General features: G+C 45.3%; 1 protein-coding gene across 2 annotated transcripts in view; it reads left to right on the top strand.

The window, feature by feature from the left end:
* PPP1R14C (protein phosphatase 1 regulatory inhibitor subunit 14C) overlaps window positions 1-6940 on the top strand; it is an 87453-nt gene extending 80513 nt beyond the window's left edge. The window contains exons 4-5 of one of the 2 annotated variants that reach the window (XM_089922135.1): window positions 759-862; window positions 4465-4547. In XM_089922135.1, coding sequence (XP_089778261.1) covers window positions 759-818 — 60 coding nt within the window. In that variant the 3' untranslated portion in view covers window positions 819-862; window positions 4465-4547. Of the gene's footprint in view, window positions 1-758; window positions 863-4464 lie in introns of both variants that reach the window. The other variant, XM_022559138.2, reaches the window with a different exon arrangement.
* The last annotated feature ends 18459 nt before the right edge of the window (window positions 6941-25399 follow it).

Below are 25399 nucleotides of genomic sequence, written 5' to 3' on the forward strand. Positions count from 1 at the left end.
AGCTCTGTCTTTGACTGATTCAGCCTCTCATCAGCAATTCCTTCTGTTGGCTTTAACCGCACACTTTCTTCACAATATTGTAAATCAACTATACTTCAATTAAAAAAATTTTTTAAACATTTTAAAAATAAACTAAAACAGCACACTTTCTTGAGTTCTCCCCTATCTCATTGGTTCTTCTTTTTAAGGTGTCCTTTGCCGCCTCCGACTCTTTTGCCAGATCTCACTTGTTAGAGGGCCTCTGGCCTTGGTTTTGGCCTTTTCTTCCTCTCTATGTACACTTTCCTCCAAAGTTTTCTCAGCTGGCTTTTGATTCCAAGTATTGTCATCTTGTGCTGTTCGATAGAATTTTCCGAGATGATGGAAAAATCCTATATCTGCATTGTCCAGTGTGGTAGCCACTAGATGTATATGGTTATTGAGTATTTGAAATGTGGCTACTGTGACCAAGGAAGTGAATTTTAATTTTTATTTATTTTAATTAGTTTAAATTGAAATAGCCACCTGTGGTTAGGGGCTGCTGTATTGAATAGCCTGGGTCTAGATCATTGTGTTTACAAACTGTGGGTGGTAACCATTAGGTGGTCTTGACCTGTAGTTTTTTCAAAAGATGAAATAGAATAGAAAATATCTCACATGTAGTAAAAGTTATGTTTTTACAGAAAACTTTTGTTTCCTTCTTGCATCTCTGTGTACTAGGTTGCTATAACCGTGGATAGATCACATAGAGATTTTTAGGGTTTTTTTTTTGTTTTTAGGTGAAAGCCACTGATCTAGATGCTGGTGATGCCATATTTATGTCTTCAGCCATGAGCTGAGACCCGAAGTTACATTTGTCTGACTTCTTGACACTTACCCTCAGGTACCTACTAGGCAACTCAAGTCTGTAAACTTGTTGTTTTCTTCCTCCAGTTACCCCCATCTCAGTAATCATCACCACCCTCTGCCAGTGTTCTGCTAAGGATCAGTGACCTTCATTTCCTTTGTTCCTGTGCCTGTTCCCTGCACCTACTCCCGCTCTCAGTCCAGCAGCAAGGTCTGGGTTCTGCCTCTGAAATGGATCTCAGATCTACCCATTTATTTCCATTTTGGCTTCCATGGACTTATTCTAAGCCACTGGCATCCCTTGCCTGGACCATTGCAACAGCTCCAAACCGATCTCTCTTTCACTCTTGTCTTCATAAAACTCATTCTCCACATAGCAGCCAAAGGGATCTTTTAAAACCCTAAACCAGACGATGTTGCTTCTCTACTTAAAGCCTCCAGTGGTCTTCCATTACACCGAGGATACTCCCTCGTGGCCTTACTGTGGCCTACAAGGCCCTGGTGAGCTAGCCCTCGCACCTCCAGCATGGCGCCCATCATGCTCACCTTGGCCTTTCTGTACCAGGCACACCCACTTCCTTGCTTGTTTCTCTGCAGTAACTCTGCCCACATGCCATGACCCAGACCCCAGATCTTCTTCAAGCTGGCTCTCTTTATTAATTCAAGTTTCAACTCAGAAGTCATTTCTTCAAAGGGGCAGTCCTTCTTTGACTAAAGTAGTGTCCCCAACCCAAGTCCAAGTGATCTGTTTTGGAAGTGAATGAGATATGTTGTTACTTATATAAAGTATTTTTGAGTAATATAAGCCAAGACCCATCAGTCAATATATTTTTTTTTTTTTTTTGCGGTACGCGGGCCTCTCACTGTTGTGGCCTCTCCCGTTGCGGAGCACAGGCTCCGGACGCGCAGGCTCAGCGGCCATGGCTCACGGGCCCAGCCGCTCCGCGGCATGTGGGATCTTCCCGGACCGGGGCACGAACCCGCGTGCCCTGCATCGGCAGGCGGACTCTCAACCACTGCGCCACCAGGGAAGCCCATTATTTTTGATTAGAGATCCTTGAATCTTCTTTGAGAATCATCTGTGATCAACAGAATCCTTCTGTGCAAGTGGTGTTATCAAGTTTCTCTCTGAAGAATCAATATTCGTCTTGCTATTTTTTAACTTAACTGAGCATCTCATTATGCAAATTTATTGAATGGTTTAAAATATGTACAATACAGTTATATTAAGTTATAGACATATAAATTGCATTAATATAAAACTTAAAATTAGAGTTTTTCATTAATGTCAATATATCATAAATATAAGATGCATTATTTAAACTTTTTAATCGCTGAGATTTATGCATGACCAATTTTTGGAGAAAATTTGAATTTGATTTAAATTACCAAATCGCTTTTCTCTTGAAGAAGAAAGGTCTGTAGTTTAGGGTACATTATTCCTTATGTGATTTTAGTCTTTATTTTTATAATGGTCTTTATGAAAAACATGTTATTAAAATAGTGCAGAAATATGACCAGAGTTAAGATAAATGATAAGGTTTGTGATTTTGACCTTTGCTTCAAAAAAAAAAAGGGAAAGGAAAACTACACTTCAGTGCTGAAATTTTCACAGCAGTCATTTGAGTAACAGATTGCAAAAACAATGAAATTAAAACTGTATGCTCAGTATCCTATGTATTGTTTAAACCACATGGTAAAGGGGGCAACAGGAAATGCATTTAACTTTACAAAATGAAAATTGAATATAAGTGGGGAAAATACAAGTGGGGAAATTTGACATTATTTCATCCTAGAAAGTTCTTAAATTAGATAAAAGTAGTGTTCAGAAAACTAAAATAGGGTGTCATTTTACCTCCCGTGTATTCCATTGTGTCCAAGTTCAGAAACAGTGGTGATTAAAATGTTTATGTCCTTTGACCTACTACTGGATAGCTCTCCAAAGGGAATAATCCAAATTGCAGAGAGAGATTTATACACAAAGATGTTAATTGGGGCATTATTTATAATTTTGAAAAGCCAGGAACCAACCAAATATCCAGTGATGGAGGAATTAAGCAGACTGTAGAACATCCATATAATAAAGGACCGTATAACCATTAAAATTAATTTTTAAATAGACTAATGTTGTGGGAAAAAGCCTTGACATGATGCTAAGTGAAAAAAAGATATATTTATACAGTATGATCTTAATTAGGTAAAAATAATTTCCATAGAAGAACATATGTTAATAGTGGTTCATTCTGAAGAGTAATTGTTGCTGGTTTGTATTTTCTAGAAAAAGCATGTTATTTTTATAATAGCAAAAAGATTATTAAAAAAAGAAATCGTGGTGGCTAATAAAATATTAACTATTTAAGCATATTGTGTTTTAGAGCTGGAGAGAAGCACAGGGATCATTTAGTCTGGGTGCTATGACTAGGGGTTGTAACTGGTAGGCGAGATTGTCTGAGAGCTGGTTTTCAGAGGCCGTGATGGCGAGGAAGCCTCCTTAGTGTTTTTGCTCTGGGATGCCCCTACTGTGCACAGTTCTGTCGTGCACTGGCTGTCCTTTGCTGATCAGAAAGTCTGACTGGCTGTCAGCTTTGCTTCAACAAATATAAAAAAGGAGGACAAAGTAATTGTTATCTAATAAATGTGACATTTGGTAGGCAAAAACTTTAATACATGAGGCAACAATGAAAGATTGCTGAGCGTTTAAAGTGGGAAGCATTCTAGGTTGTCCTTTATTTAATCTTTGGGTTTTCATCCATGAATAGTCACGACATCATTTTAGTGGGTCTCCCCCAGCATTACCTTTTAAATGAAATTAGAACAGAATAGGAACGATAGGGTGCATGGCATATAGTAAGTATTCATTCTTTAAATTCTTACTTCAGGTATGTTTTTGTACGTACTGGGCTGTAAATGTAAACGTGTCTGTTTTTCTTTTCAAACTGTGATTTGTAGTCAAATAAAGTCAAGAGACTCTTACTGTGATCTAGACCAGTGGTTCTCAGGAATATCCTGAGACCAGAAGCATAGGTGTCACCTGGGAGCCAGTTAGAAATGCAAATTCTCAGGCCGCACCCCAGACCTACTGAGTCAGTAACTCTGGGAGTGGGCCCAGCACTCTTTGGTTTATATAATAAGGTCCCCCCACAACCAGTGATTCTGATGTGCACTCAAATTTGAAGACCACTGGCCTAGTCTTGCTATTTCAGGTGTGGTCCAGAGACTAACACTGGCATCACTCGGCAGCCAGTTGGAAATGCAAAATCTTCAGCCCTAACCAGACCTACTCATTCAGAGTCTACATGCTCCCCAGGCGATTTGTATGCACGGATTAAAGATTTAGTGAAGGTTGGGAGGCATTGATCTAAGCCACAAAGGCCTCCAGGGGCCAAGTGGTTAATGTCAGTGAGTAAAGGCAGCTTGGTTTTCTCTCTAAAGAGTACAACAGTGAGAAAGCAGGATGGTGTGAAGGTTAAGCATCTTCGTTTGTTTAAAATTGTCCCATATTGTACCAGTTGAGTTAACACACCCAGCTAAACTCATCAACTAAGGTTAACTGCAGTTGACATCAATGACTTCAAGCAGATTTTAAACCCAAATTTTAATAGCGTGACCCCCTCATAATAACTTCTTCTGATCTCTTAGGAATTTATCAAGGAGCTGCTCTCCCGGGTAAGAGGCATGAGGAAACTGAGCCCCCCACAGAAGAAGACTGTATAATTCCGGACGAGGTGGAGCTCTCCTGGAGACCCAAGAAGGGATTTCGACTTCACGAAGACTTTTATTAAAGAATAGTTGTCCTTATGAGCAACTTTTTTGGGGGTAGGGAGGGGTGGTATCTATTAGACATTTATTCAGGAATGTTACTTTTTTGTTGTTGTTTTTAAAGGTTTTGATGGTGTAATATTTTAATAGCAAAGACATCACCACTCTGGTTTCAGCCCAACCAGGCGATTGACAAACCAGGCAGACACACAGGGCTGGGCTGGGCCAGGCATCTTCTTGGAGAAACCAGATGTTTAGGACCTAACTATACAGGGATGATGGTTTTCTTAGACTTTTTTCTGAAGTTGTACATTTGACTCAGAAGTTGAATTTCTCGTGCTTGTATATATCTTCAGGCAACTAAGTTAACATGTTGATGTGAGTTTTATTTCACATTGATGGAATACACTTGTGGTCGTCCTTTCATTGGAGGTCACGGCACGTATGTTTTCACGAGGCCACTCGGTATTCTTTGCGTGAGTGCTGGAGACCTACAACGTTCACTTTATGCACCAAAGTGAAAGAATTCAGTGTATCCGTTATTTTAATGAGCTACACTACAACAATGTGGAGTTGGTCAAGGGCTTAATTTATGGACTTTGTATCATTTTGTTAATCGGATGCTTTGCCAGGTTATGTACTTATTGCCTCATTTGTGGTATTATTCAAGTTTTCTGAACCCTTTCTTTGAATGTTTATTCAGATTTCTAGAGAAATGCCCACGCTACCTGAGGGGTGTTTTGCAGTGGAACAAGGAAGCGCCGTGTAGCAGTTCTTCCTCTGCTTTCAACCAAATACTATGTGTTATTCTCTCTCCATGAAAGCAGGTCATAAGGAAGTGAGCAGATTAAGTTTCTTCCTCCTTAGAAGTAGTTCTGGTCACTTCCGTTCCCCGGGCAGCATCAGACCAGGGTGGGGTGAGCTGAGTGATGAGCAGGTGTAAAAGGGAGAAAGCCTCACCTCCTCTCAAGAGAGTGGATACAGGAGCATTTGCTGGTTTGGAAGCGTGGTGGAGATTTCATTTCTGGCTTCTCTCAGTGGCGTGTGGTGAGGACTCTGGCCCTAATTGTGCACCCTGATCCCTTTGCTTGGAGCGGAGCCTGGGATGCCTACCCTGCCCCTCTCAGTTCTATACCAGATCCTTGGAGAAGGATCAAAATGCAGATGGATGTGGGCGGGGTCAAAGGTCAGAGGAGAAACTCTTGCTTTCCTCCAGGAGGTCCCCACTGCCTCCCCACAGAAACCCCCCATACTGTAAGGTGTCTCTAGGTGGCCCTGTCAGAGGACAGGGGTCAGGCATTTTATATCAAGGGTGCTCTGAACATATTTTATTTTTTAAAAGAACTATGTTTGTGAATTTTATGTACACTGGCAAGCTTTTGAAAATGTATTTAATTTTGTAATGTTTACCAATGATTTATTTACAAGCTATTTACGCAAATAAATGAAGCTGCTTACAATTCTGCTTACGTGTTTGCCTTGGAAAAAACAACATTGACATGATGATTTCACTTTGTCAGATGCTCTGCAGACAAGGGTACCAAGCGCTTATATCTAGCTTTTCATTTTCAGGTCTTTTGTCATTTGATCCTAGACCTCACCTGAGGTGTCTCCAGATCAGGCAGTGAAAGCAAAGGGGCTGGGACACATCCCCGGCTTGAGAAGGAAACAGAAAGCGACTCTGTGCCCTTGGCTCTGCCTGCCTTCTAGTCCAACCCTCTCTCAGGCCATGCCCCTTGCATTTCACTAAAACTCCCTTTTGCCCATCTGGTGTAAATCCTCAAGATTTCAGATTACTCAGATATTCCAATTATTGTTAGAAACCCGTGCACCCTGTGAGTACAGAAAAATCAGAATTTGCAGGACTTCTGTTAGGCTTGACCAGCCCAAGTTACGGTCTTCAGAGGAAATAAGAATGAACTTTTCCTCCAAAGGCCTCTGATCCTACCACATCACACATTGCCTGCCTTTCCTCCCTGCCCTTGCTCAGGGACTGGCATCCCCTGACTCCCCTGAGCGCTCAAGCCACAAGCTTGGGGTGTCTGGAAGGTTCTCTGTATTTTTTTCCTCCAAAGCTTTGCTAAAACTATTGCCTGGGTCTGGAACACACTCTCCACCAACAGGCTCTCTCTGGAGAGCTGGATTGGACCCCTCCTAAGTGTGTGCACAGCTTCGTGGCATGTCTCCACGGTATTACTACTGGCTATTCACCTGTTATCTCTTCTGTTCGACTCTAGGATCCTTGAGGTTAGAACTGGGTCTTATAAATCAAGCCCCTGGTGTTTGTCAATTGAATAAATATGATAAAAGATTCTTCAAGAAAACTCAGCTGTTTCCTTCCCAGCTAGGAGAGTGATTTAGACCTGAGTGTACGTTTCAATCACCTGGGAAGCTTGAAAAACAGCTGATGCCTAGACCCCAGTCCTGACCAACTTAATCAGAATTTGTAGGAGCAGAGCTTAGGCATTTTTTAAGGTCCCCAGGTTGAGCGGCCCTGGGCCACTGGGTCATTCTTGTGTAGTCTGATGCACACATCTGATCACATGGCATCCTGCTTGTGCTGTCACGGCAGGTGGCAGCTGTGACGTGAGCACATCATCTATTTCTCCTTGTGTTTTCTACTGGAGGGGAATTAAAGCACAGGACTAGGAAAATGACTCCAAAGTATCCAACTTCTGGCCCAGTGATCACTCGAACACTGGTGAATCTAAGTTTAAACTTTACGGAGTGGTGTCCATTTACAACAATCATAATAATAGTTCCCATTTCTTGATCATTGTGCTAAGTGCTTACCTGCCTTATCTCATTAAATCTCGACATTAATCTCATGAGGTGCGTTGCATTATCCTCACTTTACAGATTAGAAAATCAACTCAGAAAGGTTAAGCAGCTTACCTGAGGTCACACAGTTACAGAGCTGAGATTCAAACCCTTTGACCATTAGGCTTATCTGCCTCTTACAGGGGTTACTCTCAGTGCCATGTACAGGAGTGAAAGCTGGGAACTCCATCTACAGTGAGCCGGGCCCCTGAGCTGGCGGGGGCGCGTGGGGAGGCTCTGTGGTCGGAGGGGTCCTCGGCCACCTGCCCGGTTCTCTCTCAGTCCTGAGAACAAAGGGCTCCCGAGCTGTAGGGCAGCCAGGCTCTGTACTGCGGCCCCTCTGTTTCCGGGCTCTTATGCCTTCTCCCCTAACAAAAAGCTCCTGGGCTTGGCCTTAGCAGCTTGTCATGGAGCGCCCTTTCATCAGTTTCCTGAGAGAACAAAATTAGGAGAAAGAGAAGCCCAGGGTAATGTGGTTTCCAATTCTTGCAACACACAGATATTTGATTTTCATTTACAACCTGGAGTCCCCACGAAGGACTGTGTGCTGCACAGAATCAGTTTATCAACAGTAGGGGAGTACGTGGTTACATCAGGCTCTTTCCAAGAAGACTAAATGGTTGGGAACATGAGCCCTTTTTGAGTCATGACTACCATTTCATGGAGGGGTACAGAGAAGGGGCCACAGCCAAGAGATAGCCAGCCAAGCACTAGGCCCACACCTGGAGATGCAGGTTGGGGAGCATCTGGGAGATGAGCTTGTCCCTTTCCACAGTCAGAGTGGGAGCCAGATGTTTGCCCTGTGGCTTAGTGCTGCCCTGGGCATTGCTCCACGCCCAGCCCACTGGGATTGAGCTTGTTCTTTTTGCTGCCCCTCGGGTGTTGCTCGTTGAGACTCCCAGGCCCAGAGCCACCTGTTCGTGTGACTGCTGATCGACACTCCCCTGCTCCCACCTCATTTTTGCTTCTGAGTCAAAGGTGCTGGGGTTTCCCTCTGCTTCTCGGGGATCTTCCCTGAGTGTAGGCACTTTGCAGGAGCTTCCTCCCACCCCTGTCATCCCCCTCCTTTCACCCCTGCTTTGGGCACTAGCCTCAGGACCCTTTGATGGCTCAAATGGCTTAAGGTGGCTTGGCGGGGAAGTACTGTGGGTGGGGAGGACCCCTTGTGTGTGGTCTGTCCGAAAACACAGAAGAACTCAGGGTATTTGGTAATTGGAACTTTGGGAAAGCCAGTTTCAAACTGGACACAGACAGGGGGGACCGGTGATTTTCCACATTGCTCTTTTCTTCTTCCTTGAATTTATTTCAACCCAAAGGATCCTGGAGAGTTACTACTGGGAGCTAGTGCCATTACCTTTGGGATTCGGGACGGAACTAGCTATGTGTTTGTAACCTGCCTGTGAAAATCAGGTGGCTTCTCACGGTCTTCTGTGAGCAAGAAAGGACAGTCCAGACTTCATGGAGTTCCCTTCCACCCCGACTCAGACGCAAGGGCTGGAAATGCTTCACTTCTTAACGGTTCTGATGCCACTGTGGTGTTGCTTGCCTGGGGATGAACTGTTTGTGTAAGACTGGACTGTTCACCTCTCGGCTGTGTGGATGTTCCCACCACAGCACAGCAGACGGGCATCTCAGTAGAGTACTGATACGAGAACGACTGCAAATTAGGTCCTGGAAATCTGTTTTTCTGGTGCTTTTATTGGCTCCATTGAATAAATAAGGCCAGATTTATCTCTGCTACATATTACCTTTGGCTTTAGGCTCTTCAAGTAGGGTGTATTAAATGACCTTGCTGGTTGGGGTTCACCTTGTTTTGGTGGATTCTAGAGGTAGGAAGTCCTATCAAACATGGGGATTTAAAAAAGGGCACTTTTAATGTTAGTGCTGTTGACTTGATCACATTTATACACACACACACACATATATAAATTCAGTGTTATCCTTGTAAGGAGACAGTTCTACGCAGGTCTCTCATGTTTCTGAATGTTTGTGGGCAGACATTGCCTTAGTTATGGACAAATGTTTTCAATATGTTTGTATGTGCAGCAAACAGCCTTGGAGGATAGAGACTGTTTCTCCCTCTAAAGCAAAAAGCACATGAGCTTACTGCCCATTATAAAAGATGCAGGTTCCGGGGACTTCCTTGGTGGTCCAGTGATTGAGACTCCACGCTTCCAATGCAGGGCGCGTGGGTTCGATTCCTGGTCGGGGAACTAAGGGAAGCCAGTGGGGCTGGTCCCGTCTCACTCACACACTGGCTCGTTCGGGAGGTGGGTTCCACACCCCTGTCCTCTTCTGCTTTTTGTGGGGAGTTCCACCCATGGTTCTGAGGATCACAAGCCTTTGGTGTGGATTTAGCTTCAACAGGCTCCACTTCACAGGTCTGCTTCAACAGCCAAAGCCTAATCTGTGCACACCCGGGACTGACAGAACACCTGGAGAAATACCCTTCCTCCTCCTTCCTCTCCCATCCCTTCTAGCATCTTGTTTAGGCCATCAAACAAGCAAACACGTGAAAGACAAGCATGTGAACACTGGTGTGCAAGGCAGAGCAAGGAGTGGAAGAAAAGTCCACACTTTATCATCCTGTCCCTGGGAAAAAAACCGAGGGAAGAAAGGATAAGAATGATGCCCTGGCCGTCAACAAACCACTTTTCTGTACATTCTTCTGTTGTTTCCTAGGTGTGCAAAGAAAGAAAGTTATTGTGTTATATTTGGGCCGGGAATTTAAATTCCATAAAATATTTTATAACTTCTAGGAGGAAGCTCTTTTTTTTTTTTTTCCCCTGAGCTTTTAAATAAATTTATTTATTTACTTTTGGCTGTGTTGGGTCTTCGTTTCTGTGTGAGGGCTTTCTCCAGTTGTGGCAGGCGGGGGCCACTCTTCATCACGGTGCGCGGGCCTCTCACTGTCGCGGCCCCTCTTGTTGAGAAGCACAGGCTCCAGACGCGCAGGCTCAGTAGTTGTGGCTCACGGGCCTAGTTGCTCTGCAGCATGTGGGATCTTCCCAGACCAGGGCTCGAACCCGTGTCCCCTGCATTAGCAGGTAGATTCTCAACCACTGTGCCACCAGGGAACCCAGGAGGAAGCTCTTAATTGCTCTTTTTGCTCGTGTTTTATCATGAATCTCATTTAATCCAAGGTGCTGCTTCGTAATTTATGATCTTTATGTGGAGGAAACGTGAAAGATACTTCATAAAGCCACTCTACAAGCAGGCTGTACATTTAATGTTCGGAACAGAAATTGCCCTTACTTAAGCAGTCTCCCACCCTTCCACCTCCCTGATATCAAGAATGACTCATCCATGTATAGGATGAACCAGACAAAGCAATATTTCTAATGAGCTGCAGACCCTGAAGGCAGAAACCCTTTAAGAGTTGAAACTCCCATTTTATTGCCAACAACAGATATCAAACTGAATGTTAATTCAGTGATGATCGTCTGGGGAAAAATGAGCAGAAATGAAGAGGTTTTAAACTGATAACCAATCATTAATCCAGTCAACTCCCTCAAAAACTAACTTCATTACTAAGGGGGTCATTATTTTTATGTTGTCAGAGTTTCAGTGAAAAGTCCTTGGGGGTTATTTATGAGTAATTGGGGAAGTAAATGTTGATGTCTGCCATGGATGTTTTATGACTAACTCTTCAGATCTTTATACGGGATTGGTTGAGTCTGGAAATTGCATTGGTTTTCCACCCAAGGCTTTGCAAGAGCTTTTATTTATTTATTTATTTATTGTTTCTGTTTTTGTTTTATTGGAGTATAGCTGCTTTACACTGCTGTGTCATTTTATGCTGTACAGCAAAGTGAATCAGTTATATGTATACATATATCCCCTGTGTTTTGGATTTCCTTCCCATTTAGGTCACCACAGAGCACTGAGTAGAGTTCCCTGTGCTATACAGTAGGTTCTCATGACGCAAGAGCTTTTAAATTACCTGTAGTTGTCAGATGGGATTGCATCCTCAGGAAAGTGGATGGAGCTTGCCCACCACGCTGTGCATTTCAGGTTTTTAAAATAACGTTGCTGTCGGGCTTCCCTGGTGGCGCAGTGGTTGAGAGTCCGCCTGCCGATGCAGTGGACGCGGGTTCGTGCCCCGGTCCGCGAAGATCCCACATGCCGCAGAGCAGCTAGGCCCGTGAGCCATGGTCGCTGAGCCTGCGCGTCTGAAGCCTGTGCTTCGCAACGGGAGAGGCCACAACAATGAGAGGCCTGCGTACCGCAAATAATAATAATAATAATGTTGCTGCCGCCTCTGGTCTCTCCCTTTCATTTTTTTTTGTTTTGTTTTTTTGCGGTACGCGGACCTCTCACTGCTGCGGCCCCTCCCGCCGCGGAGCACACGCTCCGGACGCGCAGGCCCAGCGGCCACGGCTCACGGGCTCAGCCGCTCCGCGGCACGCGGGATCCTCCCGGATCGGGGCACGAACCCGCGCCCCCTGCATCGGCAGGCGGACTCCCAACCACTGCGCCACCAGGGAAGCCCTCCCCCTTTCATTTTAAATGGTGGCCCTGAGGCCAAGCTATAGTGCCGCTAATATTGTTTTTTTTATTGAAATATAGTTGATTTACGATTTTGTGTTAATTTCTGCTGTACAGCAAAGTGATTCAGTCATACATAGATATATATACACATTCTTTCTAAAATTCTTTTCCATTATGAGTTATCACATGATATTGAATATAGTTCCCTTAGTGCCACTTATTTCATAAGAAAGACTCCTATAGGAAGCAAGCTTAGGTTATTATAAGGGGGTTAGCAGCACCTACTAGAAGAGTTTTCAGCAGCCATAGGGGGGCCCCTGGGCCCCCGCCCTCCTCCACATCACAACCCTCCACCACATTCATCAGAGACCCAACAATCAGACATTTGTTCTCCTTCAAGTTAACCAGCACGTACTCTTGGTAGGGATCTTAAACTTTAATCATCTTTGCTTTTGTCAGATTCCTTATTGAGGGGGAGGGTCTGGGTGTGTGAGGGCTGTGTATGGGCCATCACGTCTTTTGGCTCCCATCTTGTGATGTAAGCCTCCCCAAACAAAGTAAGGGCATCTCTCATAATTAAAATTTTTTAAATAGCAAAACTAAATATGCATCGAGGCAGGCCCTTCCTTGGTGCCCGATGAAGCAGTCTGTGATTCTGGTACATCGATCTGCATATTTCCTCCACAGAAATGTTCATGCAATACAAATATCATACAGAAAGGTCTAGCTCAGAACAATACCCGAGGGGCCATGAGATTGAAGTTTGCAAGGGGGTGGGTGGGGCAGTCGCGGTCTTCACTGTGATAAGGTCCACAGTGGGCCTCAAGTGGGCTCTAGGAGGTTGGCAGAGTGAAAAAAGCACTTGGATCTGTCACAGCCCAGCCTGGGGTCTTTGGGCAACTGATTCTGTCTGGGCTTCTGTATCCTCCTCTTAAAATTAAGAATATTTGCCTTAACTATCTTGTGGAGTAGAAAGGTGCAAATGAACAATAAATGTAAAAGGTTGGGCACAGCATAAACATCGACCAGAAGCAGGGGAATTCCCTGGTGGTCCGGTGGTTAGGGCTCCGCACTCTCGCTGCTAAGGGCCCACGTTCGATCCCTGGTCAGAGAACTAAGATCCCGCAAGCCGTGAGGCGCGGCCAAAAGAAACCAGACCATCTACCAGAAGCAAGTAAGTATGGTAAGTGTATTCATGAGATCGGAAGCTTGAGTAACTAACTGCAAAGACATGGTGCCAATCAGTCAATCAGTAGCATTGGGCTTGGAATCAGCCCCAGCTCTGCTGCTTACTATCTGTGTGATTTCAGGTGCTGCCTTAAGTGTCTGCCCCTTGCTTTCTTTATCTGTAAAGTGGGAAAGCAACAGGATTAGCGTTTATATGTATGTTAGCATATATAAACATACAGCACCCTACTATTATATAATTAGAGAGATACTGTGTGTAGTTACTTACAATACTTCTCTTGCTCATTTTCAGTTTTAAAAATGATGATCTCTACCCTTAAGGCCCTTGCTTTTTCTCCTCCCTCTTCCTTCTTGATCTGTTCCCATCGTTGATCTGATTCTGCTCGACCACAGGTGTGAAACCAGGGGGAGTTCAGTGGAGTTGACAGCACACCTTAAGTCTTCAAGGCCACCATCAGACTCTCTAGAAGCAAGACTGGAGCACCTGCCTGTGAGGGACACGTGTCTGTACCCCACAGTTCTCAAGCTCTCCAATTCCATAGTTAGAAGCTTGGAGGACCTGAAAGAACTTTTGATTTGATCTTTGTTGTCTGTGTATGACACTTTCTACTCCTTAGTATTGAAATGTGTTTGTATCATTTCTCCCTCTTGGGGTCATACTTGGCTGGGGGTGGAGGTAGCCATTGAATAAGTACCCTAAATCCGGTAGCCATCCCCATGGGGGAAAATTATGGGTAGGACAATGGATGTCCATAGCTAAGTTTCAAAGAAGGAGAAATCCGTCTAACAAGGCACACATATTTTTTTCCAGCATTTCTCGGGGCCGATGTTTTTTTAAATCAAGGACAAGGCTATGGAAAATCATCTTTAATTAAACCTGCAGTCATTCCCTCTAGGGCTTTGTACTGTGTTCACCTCTTAAATTATATACTCCAATTAGCACAATCCTTTCTCCTAGCCCTGAGGTTTTATTTGCAGGTCTCACCGTACTCTGGCAGCTCCAATCTGTTTCATTCTGTCTGGAATCATCTGTACGATTTCTTCCCTGGCTGCCTTAGGCTGCATTCTTTTTCTCTCCCAGTGTGTCTTTGTTTTAAGCCCGGCTGAGACCACAGCCTGTTAAACCGCCACCCCCTGCCTATCCCTACCCCACTGACTTTCACTCCTGGCTCTTCCCCAAATCAGTCTCCACCTGTCCATGTATTTAAATAAAGATGCTGACCAGCATTCTTTGCTGCTTTCAGAAAGAAGCTCACAGAAGTTATGTTCCCTACTTCAACCAGAAAAACCAAAGTGTAAAAGGAATTCCGGGGGAAGAAATGGAGGAGCCTCCTTAATCAAGCATCAACCCAGCTGACATCACACCCTAAAATGATTAGAAAAAGTCACTTGATATTTTAAATCTTCATCACTTGATAAATTAATCTAAAAAGGGAACAGAGACTGTGCATTTTCTTTCATGTGATCCACATATTGACCCTAAAAGACTTCAGCTTCTTGGAATATCTATTAAGAGCTATAAATTACTGAGCAGTAATTTTAAAAAGAAATTATTCAACAAAATATTTCTAGTGTACAAAAAATCCAAGGAACAATATCAAAATATCTATATCTGGGGAATCCCCTGGTGGTCCAGTGGTTAGGAATCCGCCTTCCAGTGCAGGGGACTCAGGTTCAATCCCTGGCTGGGAAACAAAGATCCCATATGCTTCGGGGCAACTAAGCCCTCACGCCGCAGCGAAGAGCCCGTGTGCTGTAACTAGGACCTGAAGCAGACAAATAAATAAATTAAAAAAAAAAAGAAATATCTATATCCATGTAAATATCTATTCATCACCTATTTATCTACTAGTCATAAGCTTAAGAAGGGAAACAGATAAAACTGAAGTCCTTTTTATATGCCTCGCTGACCCATCCCTCTCTCTCTGCAGCTGTAAATATGAACCTGAATTTGGTATGTATCCTTGCCATGCATGTCTTCATATTTTCACTACTTATGTAGGATCCATAAACAATACTACATTAAAAACTTCATGTAGGGCTTCCCTGGTGGTGCATTGGTTGAGAGTCCACCTGCCGATGCAGGGGACACGGGTTCGTGCCCTGGTCCTGGAAGATCCCACATGCCGCAGAGCGGCTGGGCCCGTGAGCCATGGCCGCTGAGCCTGCGCGTCTGGAGCCTGTGCTCTGCAACGGGAGAGGCCTCAGCGGTGAGAGGCCCGTGTACCGCAAAAAAAACAAAGCAAAACAAAAAAAACCAACTTCATGTAAATAGCATCGTATTCCATGTATCTGTCTGTAACCTGGTTTTTACATGTGAGAATTTCCTGTATGATAATTTGGCCACGTCATTTATTCTACAGGAGGTGTCCATTCTTTCCTGGATGGATGTTTAGGCCCCGACTTTTAGTGATTATGAACAATGCTATGAGGCACTCGTCATTACAGGGGATCTATGCGTGTGACTGTCTTCACAGGTGAGTCTTAAATGATCAGGCAAGTTTGGGAAACTCCAGAGCAAACTTTTCCTGTAAAGGGCCAGATCATAAAAATTTTCAGCCTTGTGGCCACAAAGCTTTTAACAGCCTCTGTCAATTCTCTCCCTACACCCCACCCTCCAACCCAACTTCTTCACAATCCTGTAAAAATATAAAAACCATTCTTAATTTGAGGGCTGTACACAGTACGCTGGCAGATTTGGGCAACTAGCTAGTGCATGGTCCTGCTCTGAGTACCACCGGGATGAGGCTACCTGTGTCTCTAAGCCTATTAGATACTGTCAAATGCTCCTGAGATGATTTTGGAGAGTCACACAATCTGTCACCTCCCCTTTCTCCCTGATAGTCCATGACTCCCCCCCTCCCTACCTCCCTCCCTCCCTTCCTGCCTTCCTTCCATCCAATATGCTGCTTGCACGTTTTATCATTTTTATGGGAACCTCTTGCTTGAACTCAGATTTAAAAAAAAAAAAACTTATTCATTTATTTATTTTTGGCTGAGTGGGTCTTTGTTGCTGTGCGCGGACTTTCTCTAGTTGTGGCGAGCGGGGGCTACTCTTCGTTGCGGTGCGCGGGCCTCTCGTTACGGTGGCTTCTCTTGCTGCGGAGCACGGGCTCTAGGCACGCAGGCTCAGTAGTTGTGGCACGCGGGCTTCAGTAGTTGTGGCTCACGGGCTGTAGAGTGCAGGGTCAGTAGTTGTGGCGCACAGGCTGAGTTGCTCCACGGCATGTGGGATCTTACAGGACCAGGGCTTGAACTCGTGTCCCCTGCATTGACAGGCAGATTCTTAACCACTGCGCCACCAGGGAAGTCCTGAACTCAAATGTTTATCAATTACCTTTGAGGAGCAGAGTGCCAGAGTCACTCTTCTCCATAAAATTCTAACAGAATGAGGCTTATCCCACTTCTGGAAACTGGTGTGTGGCCCGAGCAGGCAGTACAGTGTGGAAACGCTTCCTGCCTCTCGCTCCAGAACAGATGCTGCTTGGGGACACAGGGTGGGCCAGGCAGTGTTCACTGGATGCATAGCCGTAAATGTGCTTGGATTACTTGGCATCCTTAATGATGCATACTAATGAGGGCTTTTAATTTTTATGATTATCTAGGGAAGAAAACATATGGGGAATGGCGGTAATCCTGGAAGACAAAGATAACATTAACACAGAACAGTCTTGAAAATACAAAAGAAAAATATGACCCGTCTTGAGGGCTGAGTGTGAAATCAATATTTGTGATGAAAAATGTATGGTAAGGAGCTTTGAGAAAATGGAGAAATTCCAGACCACAGGCTGCAGGGCTTCAAACAAGCTCACACCAGTCACACGACATGTTTTAAGTTCGAACTATGATATTAGAGGATTGGGTTGACTCTGTTGGATTTGAGAAGAAAGCATTTTGTTCTCAGAATTAATTGGTTGGCCTGGATAAAACCTGGAAGACAGGGAAATACTCAGTGGCCCTGTGGCCCTACAGGTGTGGTGTCGTTTGGCTTTTGGTGCCATTGGCTTAAAGAGGAGTAGAGAGAAGGGCTTGGATGGAGGCTGCTCCCCAAACACCTGAGATGGTGACTGCTGAGTGCTCTGTAATGCAGGGGTGGAAGCACACGGACTCACTAGGCTCCTGGAGGAACTCAGCTAAGCCAGCAGCTTGGCCTCCGTGCTGTGTAGACCGGGAGGTAACTGCAGGGCGTCCCAGTGACAGGGGTGCTGTTGCGTGGTTTGGTGGCTGACTTGTCCACACCCTTCTGCACATGGCACACTCACTGGGTTCCCTGGCACTCTGCGCCCCACATCTCACGCCCTTCCCACGTGCAGCCTACAAGGAGGCACCCCTCCACGGGACACCGCTCCTAACCCAGCCAAAGCCTGTGCATCTCTGAAGGGCTATTTCTGGCCCACTGGTGGGTCTAGGGGTTCCCTCCCCACCTCTCAAATCACAGGGGGCTGCTCAGCCGGAGCTCAGGGACATCCTGACCCAAGATCCCAAGGCTTCGGTCAGTAGTTTCACTGCACGGCGCAGAGCAGGCACTCTGCCTGTTGGTTTTCGTGGTCACGCTATTTCAGTGTCCAAGCTCACTCTGCTCACCGCATGACCGGCCAGTAAATCGGGAGACGAGGTGTTGAGGCAAGGAATATGACTTTATTCGGAAAGCTGGACCGAGGAGATGGCAGACTGATGTCTCCAAAAAATCATCTCCTCTGGGTTTGGATGCCAGTTTCTTTTATAGAACAGAGAGGGGGAGGAGGTGGGGAAGTAAAGTAAAAAGGCCACAAGTCTTGCAAATATCCCCCGGAATGGCCAGCCAGGGGGTGGGGATGTGTTAATTTCTTCTTTCTTGCAGCTGTCCATAGGTGGACAGGGTCAGGATACTTCTCTGAACAAAGGCACTTTGGTTTAACATTCAGGCGGGGGCGGGGGGGGTTCCCTGAGGCAGGCCATTATGTATAGACAGTATCCGTTTAGTGAACAAAAGCAATAGGAAGCAAAGGTAAAAGAAACAGGTCCAACATGGAGTCAGGATTGGCTCTTCCCTGTTATAACGTGTCTCCTAAGGAGATTGCAGGGTTGATGGAAAATACCTTCTTTCCTCTGTCTCCATGCCAACAGAGTGCACACAGGTCCTGCCTGCCTGCCTCTGTCCTCCCCGGTGCCCCACGGCATGTATTGATCACCTCCTGGCCCTGACTCGCCGTGACCTCCAGCTGGCTCGTCTTCATTCATTCCCTCTGACGCCGAGCACCGTCTTTTTATTGTCCCACTTTGAGGCCAGTTGTGCAAAGTTGGAAAGGAAAAGAAATAGTCACCTATCACCTGTAAGAAATATGCCCTTGGAATTTAATAACTGATACTGGTGTGGCATTTTGTTTAAAAAGTATTTTCATCTGTATTATTTGATGCTCATCACATCAACTCTATGAAAGAGGTGAGGCAAATATTATTATTCAAAAAAATTTTATTGTAACTTTATAAATAAGGAATTGAAAGCTTGAAGAGAATTTCTGAAGGTAATTTTTATGTCTTCCAGAAACTTCTGAAGTTTCCAGAGCTGGTATGTGATGGATCTGGGACTCATACCCAAATCTTCAACTCTTAATCTTGAGATTTTTAAACAAAACTATTGTTCCCTCAGGGTTCGCCAGAGAAACAGAACCAATAGAATACACACATACATATACACATATGCATATATCAATACAAACGTGTATATGTGTGTATATAAAATTTATTTTTTTAATTGCAGAATTATGTATTATCAACATAATATTATTTATTAATATCATATTATTATTATCTTGAGGATTATTTTATGTGATTGTAGCAGCTGGCAAGTTTAAAACCTCTTGGGCAGACTGGCAGGCCAGAGCTCAGGTGAGAGTTAATGCTTCAGTTTTGCGGCAGAATTTCTCTTCTCTGGGAAACTTCAGTTTTTGTTCCTAAAGTCTTGAACTGATTGAATGAGGCCCAGCCACACTATCGAGCTTAATCTCCTTATTTACTATCAACTGCTTTGAGAAATTACCCACATCTACAAAATACCTTCTCAGCAACACCTAGATTACTATTTGATGAAATCACTGGGTACCACAGTCTAGCCAAGTTGACACATAAAACTAACCATCACAACTATATCATAGAAATCCCCCTAGTGTAAGTCTCGATTTTGTGGTAAGCAGAAATAAGAGTTAGCACAGAGGGATGAAAATGAGATTGAGGATTTATGCACTGGCCTATGTTCCATGGACGCTGTGTCCCCTGCAGGCAGGGTCTGCATCAAGTTCAGCTTTGCTTCCCCAGTGCCCAGAATGATGCCTGGTCATGAGAGGCCATCAGTGAATATGGGCTGAAGGGATATATCTGAACCTTCCTTAATATTTCAGAGGCGCTGATCACGGAATTAATTTTATCTTATAAAATTGGTGGCTTCCAGGTCTTTCTAGCCATAAGAGATGTGGTCTGGTGCCTGACTGCCAAGGATCGAATCACAGCATTCCCATTTACTAGCTGTACCACCTTAGGCAAGTAACTAAACCTGTCTGGCTGTCTTCCTCATTTGAAAAATGGGGGTGATAATTGTATTTACTACGTAAGGTTGTTGTGCAAGTTAAATGAGTTAATACATGTGAAGGGCTCAACTCAGTGCCTGGCACATAGAAATAGCCAATAAATATTAGCTATTATTCCCATTATTATTTACACATCTATCGTAGACTCTTTTGCTTTGAGCCCCACATTCTTCACTTGTAGGAAGGCCAGAGTTCTACAAATTCTTCTTTCTCGAACATTTCGTAGATTCCTAGGTTACCACTGCTAATTGTGCACACTGGAAGAAGTATGCTACTTAATAATTTAAAAGATATTACCTTATGGGAGAGAGTCCCTCCAAATTAAAATAATCAAGGATAGCTTAGTGTATTAGTTTGCTAATATACTGCTAAGACGAAGTGCCACAAACTGCGTGGCTTAAACAGAAATTTATACTCTCATTGTTCATTAGGTCAGAACTTCAAGATCAAGGTGTTGGCGGGGTTGGTTTCTTCTGAGGGCTGCAGGGAGAATCTGTTCCATGTCTCTTTCCTAGGTTCTTGTAGCTTAGCCTCAGGTGTTCCTTGGCTTGTAGAAGGCTGGCTTCTCCCTGTGTCTTTACATGGTCACTGTCTTCTTTCTATGTGTCTGTCTCTATGTCCAATTTTCCCCTTCTTGTAAGGACACCAGTTATACTGGGTTAGGGTCTGTCCTAATGACTTCATCTTAACTCGATCATCTGTGAAGACCCTATTTCCAAATAAGATCATATTCACAGGTACTGGGGTTAGGATTTCAATGCCTTTTGGAGGGGACACAAACCCATGACACCCAGCTTTCATACTGGGCGCAGTGAACTGTGAACAGCTTATGCTGTGGCCTCAGGCAGTGCCCTGTAGCTGATGAGCAGATACCCAGTTCCAAACAGCTCTGTGGTCTGTACTGAGGAACCCCAGCCAGAGTGCTGTTGGGGCCACTGTGCTGTTAACATTCACTGTTGTTATACTTTAGTGTCTCACTATAAACCGTCATTTAGTTGGTGGTTGTAGTGCTGAAAGATGCGTTAGAATGATTTAGAAATAAAAAGCTATGGCGGGGGCTTCCCTGGGGGCGCAGTGGTAGTGAAGTAAGTCACAAAGAGAAAGACAAATACCACATGATATGACTTATATGTGGAATCTAAAATATGACACAAATGAACCTATGAAACAGAAACAGACTCAGGGACATAGAGACAGACTGGTGGTTGCCAAGGGGGAGGGGGAGGGGGGAGGACTGGAGTGGGAAATTGGGGTTAGCACATGTAAGCTCTTATATATGGAATGGATAAACAACAAGGTCCTACTAATGGCACAGAGGAATATCTTCAGTATCCTATGATAAACCATAATGGAAAAGAATATTAAAAAAGAATGTGTATAACTGAATCACTTTGCTGCCGAGCAGAAGTTAACACAACATTGTAAATCAACTATACTTCAATTAAAAAAAAAATACACAAAGGACTTGCTCCAAATCTCCCAGAAAGACAGGAGAACACTTAATGATGGGGAAAGGTGAAATTGCACAATGTTGATTCATTCCCCTGGGTACCGTTTCTCCTTGAAGTGGAAATCAAATACGGATAACCAGTTGTCCCGAGGCCTCCACCTTTTGAAGGTGACTGACCAAAAATCAATTGTCCAATTGAAGTCGGTCCTGCTGTTAACTGAAGGTCAAGCCTGGCAGCGCTGGTCACTAAAGACAACCGTTCATCAGCTGTTGGGAATAGTTGTCGGTACAGCTGCTCCAGGAGCTTACAGACTTTCACAAATATCCATACTGTCATCACCTTCCTTCCCACAAGACCAGACACTTCCCCTCCCGCTGCACCTATCCAGGGGGATACTACCAGCCTTCTGTGAGAACAAGGCCCTGAGATGCTCATGGGCACAGACACAACTGCTGGCAGGACAGGAAAGGGAGTCAGGTGGCGCCGTGCAGGTCTAAACAAGAGCCTGTGATGGGCTGGAAGTTCAACACAGGATGATAGTAAGAGCTGCTATTTTCTGGGGCCCTACCATGTGCCAGCAGGCACACAGCATATTCCATGTATTACTTCATTTAATCCCCTCAACATTCCCGTGAGGCTGGTAATACTATCCTGTTTTACAGATAAGAAAACTGAGGCTTGGGCTTCCCTGGTAGCACAGTGGTTAAGAATCTGCCTGCCAATGCAGGGGGACGTGGGATATGAACCCTGGTCCGGGAAGATCCCACATGCCGCGGAGCGGCTGGGCCCGTGAGCCATGGCCGCTGAGCCTGCGCGTCCGGAGCCTGTGCTCCGCAACGGGAGGGGCCCCAACAGTGAGAGGCCCGCGAACCGCAAAAAAAAAAAAACACAAAAGAAGACTGAGGCTCAGAGTGGTTAGAAGCCTTGCCCAGGCCCACAGCTAAAAGTAAGAGAGTCAGGCAGCTAGCCTAGTTGGGCTGACTTCAGAGCAAGGTCTTAACAGCATTTTAAAAACATCAAGGAGTTTATGGTCTAGAGGGAGAGACTGGCAAGCCCACAGGAATTATATAAGGAGTATGATGGGGGCTGTGGGAACAGAGAGAGGGACCCTGAATGGAGTCTTGGCGGGGATCATGGAAGCACTTCCAGACTTGGGGGTCTGGCTATGTGTCCCCATGGCGCCCTATGATGGTGAATTTTATGTGTCAAGTTGGCTGGGCCACAGGAAAATTAGGTCAAACATTATTCTGGGTGTTTCTGTGAAGGTGTTTTGGATGAGATTCACGTTGAAATGGGTAGACCAACTAAAGCAGATTGCCCTCCCTGCTGTGGGTGAGCCTCAGCCAGTCAGCTGAAGGCCTGAAGAGAACAAAAAAGCTGCCCCTCCCCCAAATGAGGGCGAATTCCTCCTGCCTTGGTGCTGGGACTTCAGATCTTTTTCTGCTTTTGGACTAGAATTGAAACTTCGTTTTGTCCTGGATCTTCTAACTGCTGGCCTTTGGCCCGGAACTCCACCACTGGTTGTCCTAGTACTCAAGCTTTTGGACATGGACTGGAGCTAAACCATTGGCTCTCCTGGGTCTCAGCTTGACGACTCACCCTGCAGGGCTTGAGACTTGCCCACCTTTGTGATCACACGAGCCAATTATTTATAATAAATCTCTATATCTCTATCTACACACACACACACACACACACACACACACAGTCTCTTGCCCACTGGCTCTGTTTCTCCAGAGAACCCTGAATACACACCCTGTTCTTATCCTGTCATACCATCTCCTCCCAGCATCTTATCACTGCCTGTTTACTTATGTCCCTTCACTGGGCTATGAACTCTGGGTGGCAGGGACCCGGTCTGTTGGTTCCTTGCTGTACCCTCAGTGCCAAGTACCATCACGTAGGGAAAGAACTAGCAGAATGCCTGTGGGCTGACTGACTGACAGGATGAATGAGGTGCTGGGACCCGAAGGAGGATGGGAATGAGCCGGGAGGAGGCGTCCTAGGTGGTGGGTTGGCGGCTGGAGAAGGATGTTCCAGCAGCGGTAATGGCACGGCTCAAGCATCTGGCTGAGAACAGGCACCAGGAGTCTCGGAGGTCAGTGATTTCAGCAGGGCTGGAGGCTGCAGCGCGAGGCCAGGAGGGGTGAAGCCGACAGCCATTCACAAGGGGCTTCGCACGTGTGCTGAGCAGTTTGGACTTTATCGGCGCAAGGAGCCATTGAAGAGTTTGAGGATTCGGAATCTATCTTGCAGCGTGACCCTGGCCAAGGTATTAACACCACCTGGGCCTGGGTTTTGCTGTTGTTTGTTTCGTTTGCTCCTTTTCATCGTTAGATGCATGAGGGAAATATCTGCCTCGAGAGGTTGTGAGGCCGCCGTGGAAGGGTCGGGGCTGTGTGAGGGGAGGCCTGCCGAGGGGGCGGACGGGGGCGGGGCCCAGCGTGCCTGTGCGGAGGGGTCCCACCTCACCCTTGGCCCATGGATGCAACTGCACCACATCCTCCTGCTCTGAGGGGGGACGGTCAGCAGCCTGTGATGAATGAGTGTCCAGGGGCGTCAGAGAATTACCGTGCCTGCCCTGAGTGCCCCACACGAGGGGAGTCATTTCTCTCCTGGGAGCATCTAGTTGAATAAATGGTGTCTAGGAGAGTCCCTGGGGAAGAATCACAGCAGCATGAGCGGGAGGCTCTGTGTTCAAAGCAAGGGCCGTTGAGTTCCAAGTTTAAAAAAACCTTGGATCCATTTGAGGGCCAAGTACCTCCGTGTGATGCTTTTGTGTTTATCCATATGCTCATAGACCATTCAGCGCAGCTGCTGACGAGCCTTTTCATTGGTCAAATGTACGACCCTATATGGGGACATGTGGAAGGTGACTAGATTAAATAAATATTGCAAAGCCTTCCAAACCCCGTTTGCTCCCAGGTAAACTCCTGTTATAGCACTGGCTGGTTGTAACTATTGTTTTGTTTAGCCAAATGTAATTATCAATAAGGTCTTGAAGGGAAAGGATATCAGAGTGATCCGTGGCACATAAGAGGTGCTCAATACAGATGAATGAATGCTTACACTCTCATCTGGAGATAAATATGTGGAAATAAATATTACAAAGGCTTCCAAATCCTAGTTTGCTCCCAGGAGTATTTTACTTTTCTGAGCTCAGTAGAGGAAGAGAGGCAGATCGGTTTTCCCAGCAGTGTGGTGGACAGGAAAGGATGGATAGGATTTTGTGTTTGGTACCGGGACGATGGAAATACAGTAAGTACTTAGGAAATGCCAGTGGTTTGCACGACCTCAGCTGATGGGGATTGTGAATGGCAGGCTGGGGTCATTATTAAGAACTTGGCCTCTATTGTCACACTCATATGAGCATCAGGAGAATCCAACATGATTCATATCATCTGAACAGGCACTCAGGAAGTCAAACAGGTACCAGCTAGGATGGCGATGCTACCCAAGGAAGACAGAAAAGTATTGTCTAGCTCAAGGGCAAAGTATTTTTTCCCTTCCCTCTTTCATTTGCTTGCTTATGTAATACCCTCCCTTTTCCCTGTCTTTCTTGTCCTCTCTTCACTCTTAAACTGAGTGTACCCCGCCCTCTGCTTCCTTGAATTCCTATTTGTGCTGATCTCACTTCCGGACAGCAAGGGTGAGGGCCATGTGGATAAACAGGTGACTCACACAGCAGAGGCTGTTCACAAATCAAATGTATCTAGCGACTGCCACGTGCTCAGTGCCTAGTCCCTTGCTTATCCACAGCAGGATAAGCAGATGGGTGACCGTCACAAACTATACAGACCCCACACGAGGAAGACTGAGCTCAAAGCAGTGAGCGTGGCCCCCAAGTGCTGTAGGAATTCAGAAAAAGTAGAGATGAGTGAGGAGTTTTGATGGGCAAAGAGGAACACTCAAGGTACGAGGGTTAAAATGAGCAAAGACGGTGAGGTGAGAGATCATGAGAAGACCAGCCTGGCTGGAGTGAAAGTGTTGAGCATAGCAGGCAGGCAGACAGACAACCAGAAAAGGAAGCAGGCTTTTGGAGAAGCCTAAGAGCAGTTAATAGCAGTGTTACATTTAGGGGGCACGGAACCCCATTTTTGAAAGCTTACCTAACTCTTGGTCTCTGTCTTCTCTGCTCTTCCATAACTCTAGATCTCCTGTTATCCACTAACTGGTTGTATCATAATGTACCATTCGTAATTATTTTTGTTTATCCAAATGTAATTTTATCATCAATAAGGTCTTGAAGGGAAAGAATAGCAGAGTGATCCATGACACATAGGAGGTGCTCAATACAAGTGA

Source organism: Delphinapterus leucas, chromosome 12 (genome assembly GCF_059928025.1).
Source record: "Delphinapterus leucas isolate spDelLeu-1000000601 "Yukka" chromosome 12, BTC_Dleu_Yukka2, whole genome shotgun sequence".
Classification (NCBI taxonomy): Eukaryota; Metazoa; Chordata; class Mammalia; order Artiodactyla; family Monodontidae; genus Delphinapterus; species Delphinapterus leucas.